This window comes from Somniosus microcephalus, chromosome 14 (assembly GCF_052327205.1).
Source record: "Somniosus microcephalus isolate GS21.2 chromosome 14, FLI_Smic_1.0, whole genome shotgun sequence".
Taxonomy (NCBI): domain Eukaryota; kingdom Metazoa; phylum Chordata; class Chondrichthyes; order Squaliformes; family Somniosidae; genus Somniosus; species Somniosus microcephalus.
In genome coordinates this window covers 84,070,270-84,088,128 of record NC_141000.1, presented here as the reverse complement: position 1 = coordinate 84,088,128, position 17,859 = coordinate 84,070,270, and the positions used below count along the sequence as shown (strand labels likewise).

Below are 17,859 nucleotides of genomic sequence, written 5' to 3'. Positions count from 1 at the left end.
GAGTGGCCAGCAGTTTAGGTGGAATGGGGTCATGGCTGTGGAGAAAAGAAGTCAGGAGTTATCTTTGCTCTCCAGAATGAACCTGGAGTACTGGTGGTCTTGGCAGAGGAGAAGGAAGTCCAGTAGTACTTGATGTGGTTTCGGAATAGTCTCTGAAATGGAAGCTGATACAAAAGGTGAAAGCGGTTAATAGAAGAATGACTATTTAATAATTAAACTCTCTCTGAATTGTAGTACCTTTCTCTTTCTCGACTCCTTTTTCTTTTCCATTTTAAAATTATTTTTTCACTACTTAATTTTTCTTAGTTGTTTGGTGTTTTTTTTACTTTTTATTCACATTTTTTAAGCCTCTTCCTTTTCTCTCTCTACTTCTCATTCTGTGACTTCTCTGATTCTCCACATATCTTTTTTATCAGATGTGTTGCATCAGTTCTGGACTTGCCGAATGCAATCCCTGTTTTATAAAGTTCCCTCCCCTGGTGCTACAAGGTTCTCTCTTCTCCGGGAATTACCTTTGGTTCAATCACTTCTGTCCAGTTGTAATTTGGACCTGCCGTGGATTATAAAAACAAAAGAAAAGCAGAATAAAAATGGCATCGCTCAAGGTAAGAACTACAAATTTATCAATGTTAGACTTAAATATGTTTTATCACAGGAGCCAAATTTCATAAACAATTTCTTTTATTGTTTTTCTTTCACCAATGTTGATATGATCCACTAATATTTATTGATATAATCCTTGGTTTCAAATTACTCAGGGGGTAAAAACCTTAATTAAAAATATATTCTATTTTCTCCCAATTAATTTTATATTCATTTATAACTTTTCTTGGGCAATTTACTTTGCTGTAATAGTATTATCTTTCCAACCACTGTTAGCATACTATGGATCTATTTAGTCTACCTATACTTCTGAAAATTATAATCACTTTTTAGTTTTATTGCTGAAATTCTACTGCATCTTTATCATTTTCTTTCAAATGCACAATTTTCTCCAATATCTCTGTCACATAACTTACTGTTTTCAGCAGCTGAAAGTTGGTATCTTTTGGAAATAAAATATAGCAGTATTTTTTTTGGTTAAAACCGGTAAAAAGCAGTCTGTGACTGTGCATTGCACAACTTTCAGACTTTGATCACAAACATGTATTTTGAAACTTGGGCGTTGCCTGAACAACAGCCAATGAGCAGGAGGCTGCAAGTATCTGCCTACCGACAAGAGGTCACAGTTATAGTTGGAACATCACCCTGTGCCTCCTCATTATTATGGGGTATATTGTAAACATGCTAAACAATATTGCTGCCTCTTTAAAATTCCATCATTTTAAACATATCCTTTGTGATGTTTCTGTGATAATCCAGTCTTAATTTCCTCAAAAATAATTGGGAAAGGAGGAGAATTCACCAAAAGAATTGAGGAGCTGAAGAAATGGCTGGCAACATGGTGTGAGCACAACCTTCTTACCTTCATAAATAACTGGGAATCCTTCCAGAAAAAAAATTACTGGTACAGGAGAGGTAGGCTGCACCTAAATCATGAAGGAACAAAAAGACTTGCAAGGAACATCAAGGCTGCAATAGCAAATCATTTAAACTAGAAGCGTGGGGTGAGGGGGTGAAAGGGCAGGGAGGAAACAGATCCCAGATTAAACAGATCATAGGACAGAAGGTAGTCGGCAGGCTGGTATCAACTCAGAAACTCACTCAATTGGTTATTAAAATAATATTACTGTTTACCTTTACTCCATTAATACTTCTGTACAAGAATTAAATTGCTAAATCCGGTCAAACTGGTCTTCCCCCAAATCCTACAGATCCTATGTTTTTTTTCCCAATCCTGTTCCATAAGATCCATAATACAGTAACTATGGATCGAGCAGGTACTATTTGATTCTCACCTGAACTGGAGACCAGGAATAGGCAGACACTGGTGGTTGTGGGAAGAGGGGGAACTATAAGAGGTATATACACAAATGTTAGAAGCATTAGAAATAAAATGCTGGAACTGGAGGCTGTTGTAGAAATATCAGAAACATAGCTAAATCCAGAGGATAGAAATGAATATGACATTCAGGAGTATAGAGTGTTTAGAAAAGACAAAGTGGATAAAAAAGGATGTGGTGTAGCCCTGTAAGTCAGGGACACCTGGGAGGTAAAATAAGTTGATCCTGTGGGAAGTAGAAAGCTACAGAATGAACTACTCTAGTTAGATATCTCTTCAGTACAGTAGTGTCGTGGTTATGTTACTGGACTGATAATCCTGAGGCTTGGACTAATCATCAAAAGAACAAGAGTTCAAATCCCACCATGGCAGTTTTAGAATTTGAATTCAGTTTAAAAAAATATCTGCAAATTTAAAAAACTGGTATCAGTAAAAATGAGCATGAAGCTGTCAGATTGTCATAAAAACCTAACTGGTTCACTAATAATGTCCTTTAGGGAAGGAAACGTGCCATCCTTACCTGGCATGGACTCCAGTCCCACACTGATGTGGTTGACTATTAACTGCCCTCTGAAGTGAGCCAGCAAGTTGTATTCTATAACTGCCATGGTGGGATTTGAACTCTTGTTCTTTTGATGATTGGTCCAAGCCTCAGGATTATCAGTCCAGTAACATAATCACTACCTTACTGTACTGAAGAGAAATCTAACTAGAGTAGTACAAAGAAACAATGCAGTGATTCAAGAAGGCCCACCGTTACCTTCTCAGGGCAACTACAAATGGATAATAAACGCCGGACTTGTCAGCGATGCCCAAATCCCAAGAATGAATAAAGCAAAATGCCAAATGATCCAATCTAAAACTAGAGATAAGCTATAGACCACAAGGTCAGCATAAGAAGGAGAACATTTGCTCTATGAAGGGATCAAAAGGTTATATGAGGACAGGAAAGTTATAATGGAAGACTTCAGTCATCTTTAAATAAACTGAAAATCAAGTGATGTATGGGTAGATGTAGTGCACAACTACTTCTTGACCTAATGCACCAAGGAAGCCATGAGAACTGGTATTCGTTAATGACCCAGTAAATGAAATGGAACTCATAGCATCCCTGAGGGAACAGTGAGCTGAATACATAACTTTAAAAGGCTAAGTTCAATGAAATCAGGGAACAACTAAAACAAATACAACACTTCAGTAGAAGAAAAGTGGAACATCGTTAAAGGTACAATGCCAAGAATGCAAGTTAAAACCAAACAAAACCAACAAGCTCAGACTAACCAAACATGATCCTAAATGGATTAACAAACAAAAGTGAGAGAGAGAGGGAAAATGGCTTGTATAAATCCTGCAGGGACAAAGAAGAAGGACGCACTGGGAAGAATATAAGAAAGTACAGAAACACTTCAGGAGGATGATCAGAGAGGCAATGAAAGACCTGGAAGATTGTATAGCATCTGAGGCGAAGCGTAACTGTCAAAGTTCTTTCAGTACTACAACTGTAAGAGGCCAGTCAGGGAAGAGGTGAAAATCGTAAAAGATGCAAATAGGGTTGAAATTGAGGAAAGGCACAAAATAGTAAATATGATGACTTATCCCAAGTAATCACAGGAAGATATGAGCAACGTGCCCTCTCCAAACAATAAATGACTTCACTATAAATCAGATGGAAGTGCTAAACAGGTTGAACGGCCTCAAAACAAATCAATCCCCAGAGGTGGATGGTATTTATCCCACAGTGCTGAGAGAGACTAGGAAGGAGACTTGTAAGGCACTAACAATCATTATGAAAGAGTCAATGGAATGGCCGAGGTGCCAGTAGATTGGTAGCAGGCTAATGTGGTGCCCATATTCAAAAACAGACACAGGCAACTAGCGACCCATTGGTCTTACTTCCATTCCGTGTAAAATAATGGAATTGATTAACAGGAGCAAGCTTGAGGATCACTGTACAACGATAGCATAGATAATTGCAGTCAGTGTGGATTCAGGAAGGGGAGATTCTCCTGACCAACCTCCATGACCAGAAGGACTGCTGGTTTAAGGACAAAGTATGCAGGCAATGTGGAAAAGTGGGACACATAACACGAGTCTGCAGGTCGGGAAAGAAAACCAACACTAAAAGAACTACTAAGGAAAAGTACAAGAAAGTTAAAAAAAATGACAGACATTAGTTCAGAAGATCAGGAGAGTGATAATGACTCCGGGAGCAGGAGACTAAGTTGTCTAAAGTTACACAACGTGATCGCAAAGGAGGATCACCGAACCATTTGGGTCACCCCCATGATAGCAGGGTCCCAAGTAAAGATGGAATTGGACACAGGATCAGCCCTAACAGTCATGAATCGACGAGACTATGAGCAGCTATTCTCACACATACCCTTGAAGGACACGTCCATTGTATTGAAGATGTATACGGGGCAAAAAGTCTACCCCAGAGGAAAAATAAGGGTGCCCGTTAAATACAATGGCAAGGAAACACAGAAACTGTATCTCTATATACTACAAGATGGAGGACCACCATTATTGGGATGTGAATGGATCCAAAAAATACAATTGGATTGGCATTCCATTCAGGCACTAACTGTGGCTGACAAAAAGGATGACGACGTCACACCTGGACGACTGTCAAAAATTCTAACTGACGTGAAAGAGGTGTTCCAGCAAGGACTTGGGACTCTAAAAGGAGTAACGGCAACGATAAAAATTGAAGATAACGCAAACCCAAATTTTTTTAAGGCCAGACCGGTACCGTACGCGATCCGCCCAGCCGTCGAAGTAGAGCTGAAGAGTCTGGGGCGTTCGGGTGTGCTGTCCAAGGTGGACTGGAGTGAGTGGGCCACACCCATCGTTCCTGTAATGAAGAAATCATTGAGCAGCACGCCTGGGGAGCTGAAGAAGGCTCGCATCTGTGCGGACTTTAAGGTAACTGTGAACCCAGTCCTGCACACAGTACATTATCCACTTCCGCAGATAGAAGATATTTTCGCCTCACTATCTGGAGGGAAACGCTTTACGAAGATTGATCTGGCCCAAGCGTATCTACAAATGGAGGTAGAAGAAGCATCTAGAAAATACCTCACGATAAACACTCACAAAGGTCTTTACCAGTACAACCAACTGGTATTCGGGGTAGCATCAGCTCCGGCTATTTGGCAGAGGGCGATGGAACAAGTCCTGCAAGGGATCCCGGGGACCCAGTGCTATTTGGACGACATCCTGGTTACGGGCAAAAATGACAGTGAACACCTTGCCAACCTGGAGCAGGTGCTCACTAGATTACAAGAATATGGGCTACGAGCCAACCGCCCCCAATGCGAGTTTTTCAGGAAACAAATCTCGTATTGTGGCCACATGATTGATGAAGAGGGGTTACATAAGTCCCCAGACAAGATTGAGGCAGTAGTCAAGGCTCCAGCACCAGAAAATGTGTTGCAACTGAGGTCGTTCCTCGGGTTGGTGAACTACTACCATAAGTTCTTGCCAAATTTATCTACAATTCTGCACCCACTGAACGCCCTGCTGCAAACTGGAGTAGCATGGAAATGGAGTGATGAGTGTAAGCGTGCCTTTCAGAAATGTAAATGCCTAATAACTTCAAAAGCAGTATTGGCCCACTACAATCCAACACTACCGATTCGGTTGGCATGTGATGCGTCTCCCTACGGCATTGGAGCGCTGCTGTCACACAAATTCCTTGACGGTTCAGAGAGGCCAATAGCCTTTGCGTCGCGCTCGTTAACCTCAGCCGAGCGTAACTACGCCCAGATTGACAGGGTGGCCCTCAGCCTGGTGTGGGGGTGAAGAAGTTCAATCACTATCTGCACGGGCAGAAATTCACCCTACTGACTGATCACCAGCCTCTTGTCTCCATTTTTAACCCAAAGAAGGGCGTCCCGGTGATGACGGCGCAGCGGCTGCAAAGATGGTCCCTTTTTCTAGGGGCACATCAATACGACATAGAGTACAAGGGTACAAAACAGCATGGAAACGCTGATGGGCTGTCGCGCCTGCCGTTGCCTACGGTGGAGGAAGCACCTGCAGTGGACTCTGTTGAGATATTCCATTCGACCATAGTCGAATGTCTACCTGTTACAAACTCAAGTATAGAGAAGGAAACCCGAAATGACCCGACACTCTCGGGTCTATGATTTGACGGTGAAGGGATGGCCAGCACATGGCGACTCACTGTTGCCAGCATTCTCGCCAAGGAGAGAACAGCTGTCAGTGTGCCGGGGGACCTTGATGTGTGGATCCCGAGTGGTAATTCCACCCAAGTTGAGAGATAGAGTGCTCAATGAGCTTCATGAGGGTCATCTGGGAGAGGTAAAAATGAAGAGCCTAGCCAGGGCGTTTGTGTGCTGGCCGGGAATCGATAAAGAAATCGAGGATATGACCAAGAGATGCACAGGATGCCAGAAAGTCCAAAATGCTCCACCACAGGCCCCGCTACACCCATGGGAGTGGCCCTCATCTTCATGGCAACGGGTGCACATTGATTTTGCTGGTCCATTTATGGACTCAATGTTTTTAATCGCCGTGGATGCACATTCAAAATGGCCAGAGGTCATCAAAATGTCCTCCACCACCATGGAGAAAACTATTGCAGTCCTACGGGCCATCTTCGCCAGGAATGGCTTGCCAGAACAGATTTGCTCCGACAATGGACCACAGTTTGTGTCCGAGGATTTCCGGAGGTTTTTGAGGAATAATGGGGTAAAACATTACACATCTGCCCCATATCATCCAGCCACAAATGGATTGGCTGAGAGGTTTGTTCAGACCTTTAAAAAAGCAATAAAGGCGATGTATAATGACAACATACCACTACAACACAAGGTGGATAATTTCTTGTTTGCTTACTGGAATGCGACACATGCAGTTACCAACCAAGCTCCAGCCATAATGTTCTTTTAACCGAAGGTTAAGATGTCGCCTGGATTTGCTCAAACCAAACATAAGACGAGATGTTGAGGATAAACAATTCCAGCACACCAATGAGAAGCCAACCAGGAGCTTCAAGATAGGGCAACCAGTCTTGGCCCGCGACTACCGAACAGAAAAATGGCAGCCAGGAATGATATGCACACAGCAGGGACCATTAATGTACACAGTGGACGTTGGAGAGAGCATCGTGAGACGCCATGCTGACCAGATTCTAGAGTCACAGGAACAAGTCAAACCCATACCACGAGCATGCGCACCTGGTGATGAACCCGAAGTACAGATTGCGTCTACCTCAGAATCAGCGGTATTGGAAGCTGATGAACCAACCAATGACAATGAGCCAGAATCGACTCCGCCACAAGAACAGGATACTCGAGAAAGGCGCTATCCAGACAGGATCAGGAAGCCTCCTCAAAGACTGAATTTATAAATGATTACTTCAGTTGATGTATATAGTACAGAGAAAATTGTAATTGTAATTAGTTATTATTTAATTGTTAAATGAATGTTATGTACTGTTTATCTAAAAGGGGAGGAATTGTTGTGTATGTACCTTTAAGAGAGAACTGCTTTTATACTGTAGTACCGGCAGTGACCACACCTGTATATAAAGCCGTAGCAGGCTTCTGTACTTTCAGTTCCAGCATACCCTCTGTTCAGTAAACACCTGTTATTACCGTTCTCCTGCAGTCCGTGTGTTATTGATACGCGGACACTACAGGAGTTACATCAGAGTCAGGGGGGATACTGAGTGACTCAGTACTGGGACTACAACTGTTTTTAATTTACATAAATAACCTGGATTCAGACACCCAATGGAAAGTGATCAAATTTGCAGATAATACCAAACTAGGACGAGATGTGAAATCCGAAAACATAGCTCAGAAATTACAAAATGCGTTGGACAAAATATGTAAATATACAGGACAATGGCAGATGAAATTTAATGCAAGTAAATGTACAGTGCTACACATTGTAGGGGGGTTTTGGTTTGGGGTTTGTGTCTGGTCAGTCAGCCGTGTGTCTGAGCTGCTCCATCTTGCGCCTAGCGCTGGCTTTAATTTCAGCGGCCTGGTATTCCAGGCGCTCTACCCTTGCCTGATGTTCCCGTTGCACTTCGCCGGCCCGGGCCTCCAGGCGCTCTACCTTTGCCTGGTGTTCCTTTGCCGTCTGCGCTCTTTCTTGGCTTAACGCCTGAAGTGCCACTAGCACTTTCTCTTCCGCTAAAACCTTATCCTGCATTTCTAGGGCCAATTTCTTGAGCTTGGCAGCCTGTGCTGCTACAACACTGTCCAGCACTAGGACTTGTTTCTTATAACAGACTGCCTTTTTCAATTGCCCGCTTATGCTGTTTACTTGCCGTCCACTGGGCGGCGGCGTCTATGGGACGCTCGGCCTTTAACATAGCGCCCACCCATTTCTTGACGATATTGACCTTTCTGCACACATAAGTGGACAACCTCTCTTCCATTGCGGTTTCTCCCTCCACACCACTGTCTGTCATATCGCATACTGTCGCTGATGCTCCTACCTGGCTCGCCATTTCTGTAGGGGGTTTTGGTTTGGGGTTTGTGTCTGGTCAGTCAGTCGTGTGTCTGAGCTGCTCCAGCCCCATGCAGTTCGAATCGCTTCCTCTTTTTGGTTCTGAGCACCGGACTTATTTACAAGTAGCGATATAGACAAGCGAGACCAGTGGTTCGGTGCAAAGAAAACCAATGTTTATTAAAATAGAGAACAATTACTACAGAGAAAATCATTATGGATACAGCACAATTACACTTAACGGGGGAGGAGAAACGGACACATCGAGGGAAAATGACTAAAATGACACTTTAGCAATTTCCCTTAACTCCCACCCTTTATACCTATCTAAGTTATCTTGTGATGGGCCAGGTAATTGATGCTCACTAGTCTAGGATGTTGAAACGCCTGCTCCGTGCCCTGTTGCCTGCTGATGTCTTAGGTTTTCACCGCCCCAAAGCAGAGATACCCCGGTAATTTAAACGTAACTGTGGGTATTCTACTTCCCTGGACAGGCTCTTCGTCGATGGTCCTTTATGCTGGGTTGATGGTAAGGCAGGGCACTGGAGGCGAGGCAGGAGAGAGAGAGATACGGCTTCCCGAGGGACTAGTTATACCCTTCCAGGTAGCCCTTATCTCCCACCAGATCAGCTCATTTCTTTTGTCTAATCTGGACGTATTGAAACTTATACAAAAGGTACCGATCTGGGCCCATCGACCTGGACGGTCGGTAATCGGTTTTACTGATCTCATCAGTGTTCCCCTTTGTCCAACTGGTTTCGTGATGGGGCCATTCCAGTCTGAATGCCCTGTTGATCGTTTGTAAACAGTGTTGATGTTCTCTAAACGGAGGCCTGAATGCTGCTGAGCTTGTCCCACTACATATTCAATAGGCCCTGACTGCTGTTGATTGTTTGTGCAAACAACCTTGATGGCTTTTAATCAGAGGCCCGAATGCCACTGGGTTTGCTTCTAATGCATAAATGCAGAAGGTCTGTCTGCATTTGAGTTCTGGAAAGTTCCTTCTCACAGTCATCAGAATACAAGCTTGTCAGTCCAAACTGAAACTTACAGGCTTTGGCCATGAGGCCATCTTGTTGAGCCCTGGATTCCAAACTCAGTCCAACCAGGGCTTCTTTAATAAACCAAAAGTAAATCCTCGGGGGAGACATGAAATTTGCGAATCCTTTCAACATAGGAAGTAAAATGGATGACAAGCGTGCTCCATGAATGATGTTGAAATAGATAAGGATGAAACTGAAGAGACCAAGGAGTCCTAGTAGAGTCAACACAATGCATGTCCAACTAGGGTGGAGCAGTAGTCAACAAAGCCAATAGGATTTTGAACCACACAGTCAAAACAATAGAATATAGGTTATAGGAGAATTGCACTAAGAAGTCCTCAAAATGGAGTCAGTAGTCAAACTGAATGCTAGGAAAGTAAAATACTAAAGGAAAATATTAATATTAATTTAGCCATGAAGGCTTATAGAAACAAAACATTCCTTGCCAGGGATAGAAAGCAAGCCATCAAAACCACAGATGACTCATTAAGGGAGACATAAAGATGTCCTGTCTTATCTGGAACCGTGAGCAACCTCTTTGTTAACAAAGACCTGTGAAACTAGGGAGTATGCGAGAAAATTGGCATTTAGAGGAGCTGGTGCTTTATTGATATGGAGGTCATCAGAGGTACCAACAGGGCAATTGATGAGGTGATTGATACCAGAAGGGCTGAACTCTTCCAACACATGTGTCATTGAGATTGGTCAATAGAATTGAAAAGGTTTCTTTGGAAATGAAGGATATACAAGATAGTGTTTTTGAACTAAAATTCAGTCTTCAGTTCTCAGTCTCAGTCCTTAGATTTTAGTTTAGTTCTAGTTTTTTTTTACTAGTTCTAGCAGTAGTCTTTGTAGTACTCTTGCGCCATTCCTAGTTATTCATGAGAATATGAAAAGGCTTTCGAACAGCCCAACTCTGATACTTCTGCTCTGTTGCAATATTATTTGGTGTTTATCTGCCACTTTCATGCTTTACAAGAATACCAACATGGTACATTACTGATTGTTCACTGTGTTCTTTTCCAGTACATGTCAGGATTTGGCAATGAATTTGCTTCAGAAGATCCACGCTGTCCTGGGTCCTTACCAGAGGGTCAGGTACTGTACAATTCCCACCTGTTTATCACCTGCAGTAAGATTAAATAACTAGCACTTTTCACTGAGTTCTGACAGTTACCTGCTGAAATCTGCACAACAACAACAACAACAACTTGTATTTATATAGCGCTTTTAACGTAGTAAAACATCCCAAGGTGCTGCACAGGAGTATTTTAAGACAGAAAATTTGACACCAATCCACATAAGGATAAATTAGGGCAGGTGACCAAAAGCTTGGTCAAAGAGGTAGGTTTTAAGGAGCGTCTTAAAGGAGGAAAGAGAGGTAGAGAGGCAGACAGGTTTAGGCAGGGAATTCCAGCGCTTACGGCCTAGGCAACAGAAGGCACGGCCATCAAAGGTTGAGCGATTATAATCAGGGATCCTCAAGAGGGCAGAATTAGAGGAGCGCAGATATCTCGGGGGGTTGTGGGGCTGAAGGAGATTACAGAGATAGGGAGGGGCGAGGCCATGGAGGGATTTGAGGCGCTGCTTAACCGGGAGCCAATGTAGGTCAGCGAGCAAAAGGGTGATGGGCGAACGGGACAGTCAGTTTGACGATTCAAACCCTCTTCCTCAGAGGGCAGTGGAAGCAGAGTCTTTTTAAAGGCAGAGGTAGATAGATCCTTGATAAGCAAGGGGGTGGAAAGTTATTGGGAGCAGGTGGGAATGTGGAGTAATCAGACAGCCATGATCTTATTGAATGGTAGAGCAGGCTCGAGGGGTCGAGTGGCCTACTCCTGCTCCTAATTCGTATGTTTGTATGTTTGTATGTACCTGTAAGCTTGAGCTTATTAAAAATGAACGCTTCAATGGATTTTTCAGGGCACTACTGGGGCACCAATCTTTATGTGGGATGTCAGCAATGTTCCCTCTAATTTTTTTTGGGTGCGTGGCCCCTTTAAGGCCTGTGCGGGAGCTTCAGACAGCTGCGTGGCCACGCGGCTGTGCAGCTCAACGGGAACATTGCCAGTGGTAGAAATTATCTCCACAGTGCTACATGTATACACCTGAAAGATCATAACCTGTCTTTTGTCTTTAAGATGCCACTGACCTGCTGTGTATTTCAAGCATTTCCTGCTTTTATTTCAGATGTCTAACATTTGCAGTTTTTTCTTTTTATTTATGCTACAATACTCGTCAATACAAAAGACAGAGTACTGACACTGCAGTGCTGATGGTTAATCATGTTGCTCTGTAAGAATGCAGTGTCCTCATTCTTTTTTATCTTCCTACTATTGTGTGTCACTAGTCCGTAGTAATCACAGAAGTTTATAATGATGACTGCAATTGCTTCCCTCTATTGAAGAATGTTTTCTCAACACTCTTTCCCACTCACTTGATCTGCAAATGCTAGGCAGCAAGCAAACAGGAGCGATTCAGACACGACACAATAGGGGCAAATCTTATATGTCCGCATCTCTGGCAGGAAGCCTTGCTCCCCTGCAATGTATATTTGAAACTGGGGTGAATGCTACTCATGTTTTTCCAATAAAATGAATGGTCAGAAAATAGTGGGCAGCACACGCCTGAATTTTTGATATGCACCACTAGTGGGCAAGGCTCCTCACCGGCAGCACAGACTAATTAAAATCCCTTGGGAGGGGGGAGGGGGGGGAATTGGCTCGTGCCCCCTTTGGGGCGATAACTTCAATATTCAAAAGTTAGCGCCCACGCGCCCAGAATTCAATGGTAGCGCCCCAAGCAGGAGGCGGGGCGCTACTGGAAGTGCTCCCCCTCCCTCTTGGGGCGCTCCCATTGAAAATCGCGGCGCTACGTGCTGCTTCGCCATGTAGCGCCACGGTACTGCAGGCCTCCCTCCCCTGGCTCAAGAGGAGTGCCGGGCTGACCGATCGCGGCCGGCACCCCGCAGGAGGAGGCGAGAGTGGGCAGCTGCTGGCAGGCGGCCCAAAAAAAAATGGCTGCCCGGCACCTGCCCTTTAATTATCGCCGCCCCGGCCGCAATAACGCCATCCTGACCCTGTCAGACAGAGCGTCCGACGGTAGGTCAGGGGGTGCGAGCGAGGCACTGCGCACGGTGATGATGTCATCGCCGGAGGCGCACACCGCGGGGTGCTACTGGCTACTGCCGCCGCTAACCTCCCACTGAATTTCGCGGAAGGTATTAGTGGCGCCGTGCCCCAGCGCTAGTTGCTTTGCACCCTGTTAGCGCCTCCTTGAGGCGCTAACAGGAGGCGCAAAACAGCCAAATTTTCCTCCCCCAATCTAAAGTAGATATAAAGGGTTACATTTTAACTTGGGCCAGCCAGCATAAATGGGGAAGTAACATCCCAAAAATGGCTTAGTGCCCCATTTATGCCAACGCTCAAGCCTCTGCCACCTTCAAAGGCTCCTTCCGCTGGGCAGCCAAAATGCCCATCTGTTTCAGCTGCGCATGTTCAACCCAGTTTCAACTGACAGTCCAGCCGAAGGGGAGCCCATAATTAAGTTGTTATTAATTTTTGTGGCATCAAAATGAGCAGGAGTGCTCCTTCAGGATGCACAAAAGGCCGCTGCCACATTGGATTCCTCCCTTTGAACGGGTCCACTCCCCTGATCTACCCTTTTCTGGGTTGAGTCAGCCTCCTGGCTGCCCAATATTGGGCCAGCCTGGTGCCACTGGGCTGCCTCGGGGTGCCCGTTTTCCACCCACAGCCTGCTGAGGGTATGGTAATATCTCACCCAATGTTTGTACATGGGTTTGTGTAACTCCCAGAGTGGTTAATTATTATTTCTTGTACAGTAAAAAAATAAGTTTCAGGGTAAATGTTTTCCACTTACTGAAGCAGTAATTAATTGCTTTAAAGGTCCAAAGACCTAGAAACTGGAACTTTAAGCACCAGCCGTTAAGGCCGGTTTTGAAGAAAAAATGGCAGCCGCCTCGCTTCTGCCCACTTCCGGCGCAGAACGCAGCGACCGCCATATTGGGCAGGTCGGCAGCGCTGCCGTTGCCTGCGCTTGCCTCAAATATTTTAATGATCAAGAGCGTGAAGTCAATCTGCGTGCAACGCCAAATTGACGCACTCTGAGTGTTTTTGGGCATCGGCGCTCCATTTACTGCCCTCTCCAAAGCACGCCTGTGTGTGCAGCCATTGCCAGCGCGTATCCAACCTGGGAGAAAACGACAGAGATCTAGAGATCTCTGAGAAGTCTCCAATAACTATGCAGAGTATGTGCCGCACCACCAAACCCAGGCTGTGACAGTTTTGCATTCTTCACTGATCACTGTTTCAAATAATTTTGACATTGTTTGCACTAGATGGTGTAATCAGAAATTTTATGATGCATTTTGCATGAGTTTTGATAACTTCAGGTGTTTGGAATCTCAAACTGCTAGAATTATTCCACCCAAATTGCAGTCATTTAATCCGTTAATGATTACTTTTTTTGATTAATAATTGCACTTGACAAATTAGCCGGCTAAATAGTAGAGTGTCAGCAGTTGAATTAAAGATAGATTTCAGCTAAACTGCAGGTTGCATTCTTTAAAATCTGACAGATTAGTGTATTTTTAAGCTTTGATTTATTTTGCATACCCTCTCTGTCAACCTACAAAACACCAGAAACATAACTGGAAACATTGCAGTTCACTTTCATAAATCGCGATTTCCTGAGAACAGATATTTCAAAAATCAGAAATATTTCCACAGATAGTTTAGACCCGACCTTCGGCCTCCTGCTGATCTTACTGCCTGAAAGAGTGCATTGCACGGGAGATTCTGTGCTGCCCTCATTTAAATCAGCAGACAGCACCAAAATAACAGTGCTGCCTGTGCTCTTTTTACGGGCGGGAGTTGACCTCAGCCCATGGTGGCACCGCCTGTTTTCGGGCTTTATTGAATTTCTAGGCCAGTGTCTTTTATACCATCAGGTCCGATGTCGTATCACCAGTTTCTGCTGAAATGATTTGCAAAAGCAATTCTCTAATCTTTTAAACTTTTCTTTTCTTCTTTTGATGCCCATTAACACACAGAGAACTTGTCTCCTGTTCACTCCACGAGTAAAAATTGATATTACAGAAGCTCCTAATAAAAAAGATCATTGATGTCACTGACAGCTTGAGTTTAGCTATGTGTTCCATCCAACAACAGCAAGAAGTGTTGCATCAACCAAGCGACAAAAGGCTTCTGATGATTAACTTGACAAAAATAATAATTGGCTGCTTTCAGTAAATGAAAGACATTTAAATTGAAATGCAAACTTTACTGCGCAGGTGGAATGATAAGCTCTAATGTTAGGTTCTAGATATTGCAGAAGTTACCAGAAATTTCCTGGAATTTGAAATTTTCTTTTAAATAGGTAATCCTGTTGGGCCGTGAAAAATGTTGGTGTTTTTCATTATTTTTATTCCTACATAAGAACATAAGAAGTAGGAGCAGGAGTAGGTCATATGGCCCCTCGGGCCTGCTCCGCCATTCAATAGGATCATGGCTGATCCAAATCTAGACTCACGTCCACTTCCCTGCCCTCTCCCCGTAACCCCTAATTCCCTTGTCTGCTAGGAAACTGTCTATCTCTGTTTTAAATTTATTTAATGTTGCAACTTCCACAGCTCTCTGGGGTAGCAAATTCCATAGATTTACTACCCTCTGAGTGAAGAAGTTTCTCCTCATCTCAGTTTTGAAAGGGCAGCCCCTTATTCTAAGATTATGCCCCCTAGTTCTAGTCTCACCCATCAGTGGAAACATCCTCCCCGCATCCACCCGATCAAGACCCCTCACAATCTTATATGTTTCGATAAGATCGCCTCTCATTCTTCTGAACTCCAATGAGTAGAGGCCCAGCCTACTCAACCTTTCCTCATACGTCAACCCCCTCATCTCCGGAATCAACCGAGTGAACCTTCTCTGAACTGCCTCGAGAGCAAGTATATCTTTTCTTAAATATGGAAACCAAAACTGCACGCAGTATTCCAGGTGTGGCCTCACCAGTACCCTGTATAACTACAGCAAGACCGCCCTGTTTTTATGCTCCATCCCCCTTGCAATAAAAGCCAAGATTCCATTGGCCTTCCTGATCACCTGCTGCACCTGCATACTAACTTTTTGTGTTTCATGCACCAGGACCCCCAGATCCCTTTGTAATGTAGCACTTTGCAGTTTCTCTCCATTTAGATAATAACTTGCTCTTTGATTTTTTCTGCCAAAGTGCCTAACCTCACACTTTCCAATATTATATTCCATCTGCCAAATCTCTGCCCATTCACTTAGCCTGTCTATGTCCTTTTGCAGGTTTTTTATGTCCTCCTCACTCACTGCTTTCCCTCCCATCTTTGTATCGTCGGCAAACTTGGATACGTTGCACTCGGTCCCTTCCTCCAAATCGTTAATATAGATTGTAAAGAGTTGGGGTCCCAGCACTGACCCCTGCGGAACACCACTAATTACTGATTGCCATCCTGAGAATGAACCATTTATCCCAACTCTTTGTTTTCTGTTAGATAGCCAATCTTCCACCCATGCCAGTATATGACTCCCAATCCCGTGATTTTTTATCTTGATCAGTAATCTTTTGTGTGGAACCTTGTCAAATGCCTTTTGGAAGTCCAGATACACTACATCCACTGGTTCCCCTTTATCCACCCTGTATGTTACGTCCTCAAATATTTCGAGCAAATTTGTCAAACATGACTTCCCCTTCATAAAACCATGCTGACTCTGTCCTATTAAATTATGTTTATCCAAATGCTCTGTTACTGTTTCCTTAATAATGGACTCCATCATTTTGCCAACCACAGATGTTAGGCTAACTGGTCTATAGTTTCCAGCTTTTTGTCTACTTCCCTTCTTAAATAAGGGTGTTACACTAGCAGTTTTCCACTCTGCCGGGACCTTTCCTGAGTCCAGGGAGTTTTGGAAAATAATCACCAATGCATCCACAATCCCTACCGCCACTTCTCTCAAGACCCTAGGATGTAGGCCATCAGGTCCGGGGGATTTATCCGCCTTAAGTCCCATTATTTTACCGAGTACCATCTCCTTAGTGATTTTAATCGTGTTTAGCTCCTCCTCCCCCCCCCCATTGCCCCCTGTTTGTCCAGTGTTGGGATATTTTTAGTGTCCTCTATTGTAAAGACTGATACAAAATATTTGTTCAGCGTCTTTGCCATCTCCATGTTCCCCACCACTAGTTTCCCAGTCTCATCCTCTAAGGGACCAACGTTCACTTTAGCCACCCTTTTTCTTTTTATATAGCTGTAGAAACTCTTGCTATCTGTTTTTATATTTTTTGCTAGTTTACTTTCATAATCTATCTTCCCTTTCTTAATTAATCTTTTAGTTATTGTTTGCTGGCTTTTAAATGCTTCCCAATCTTCTATCCTCCCACTAGACTTGACTACTTTATATGCCCTTGTTTTCAGTCGGATACTATCCTTTATTACTTTACTAAGCCACGGATGGCTGTCTTTTCTTTTACTCCCCTTTTTCCTCAGTGGAATATATTTATCTTGAAAGATGTGAAATATCTCCTTGAATGTAGACCACTGCTCTTGTACCGTCTTACACTTTAATCTGTTTTCCCAGTCCAATTTAGTCAATTCTACTCTCATACCTTCATAGTCTCCTTTATTTAAGCTCAGTACGCTGGTTTGAGATCCAACTCTCTCACCCTCAAACTGAATTTGGAATTCAACCATATTATGGTCACTCATTCCAAGGGGATCCTTTACTAGGACATTTTTTATTAATCCTGTCTCATTACACAGGACCAGATCTAAGATTGCCTGCCCCCTGGTTGGTTCAGTTACATACTGCTCAAGGAACCCGTCCCTAATACACTCTATGAACTCTTCCTCAAGGTTGCCATGCCCAATTTGATTAGTCCAGTCAATATGAAAGTTAAAATCCCCCATGATTATAGCTGTTCCCTTATTACAAGCCCCAACTATTTCCTGATTTATACTCCGACCAACCGAGTTGCAACTGTTAGGAGGCCTATAGACTACGCCCACTAGTGACTTTTTCCCCTTATTATTCCTTATCTCCACCCAAACTGTTTCACTATCCTGATCCTTTGACCCAATATCATTTCTGACTATTGCAGTGATTCCATCCCTTTCCTTCCTGTCTGTCCTTCCTAATTGTCAAATACCCTTGTATGTTTAGTTCCCAGTCATGATTATCTTGCAGCCATGTTTCCGTAATGGCCACCAGATCATACCCATGTGTAGTTATTTGTACCATCAACCCGTCTATTTTGTTACGAATGCTGCGTGCATTCAGATAAAGAACTTTCAAATATGTTTTCTGACAATTTATTCCTGCTTTTACCCCTTTTACTACTTTACCT

At 43.6% G+C, this 17,859-nt stretch overlaps 1 protein-coding gene across 1 annotated transcript in view; it reads left to right on the top strand.

Moving 5' to 3' along the window:
- The first annotated feature begins 282 nt into the window (after nucleotides 1-282).
- hgd (homogentisate 1,2-dioxygenase) overlaps nucleotides 283-17,859 on the top strand; it is a 65,466-nt gene continuing 47,889 nt past the window's right edge. Inside the window, exons 1-2 of the mRNA XM_086006833.1 lie at nucleotides 283-605; nucleotides 10,501-10,572. Of these exons, the coding sequence (XP_085862959.1) occupies nucleotides 591-605; nucleotides 10,501-10,572 (87 nt within the window). The 5' untranslated portion in view covers nucleotides 283-590. The remainder of the gene's footprint in view (nucleotides 606-10,500; nucleotides 10,573-17,859) is intronic.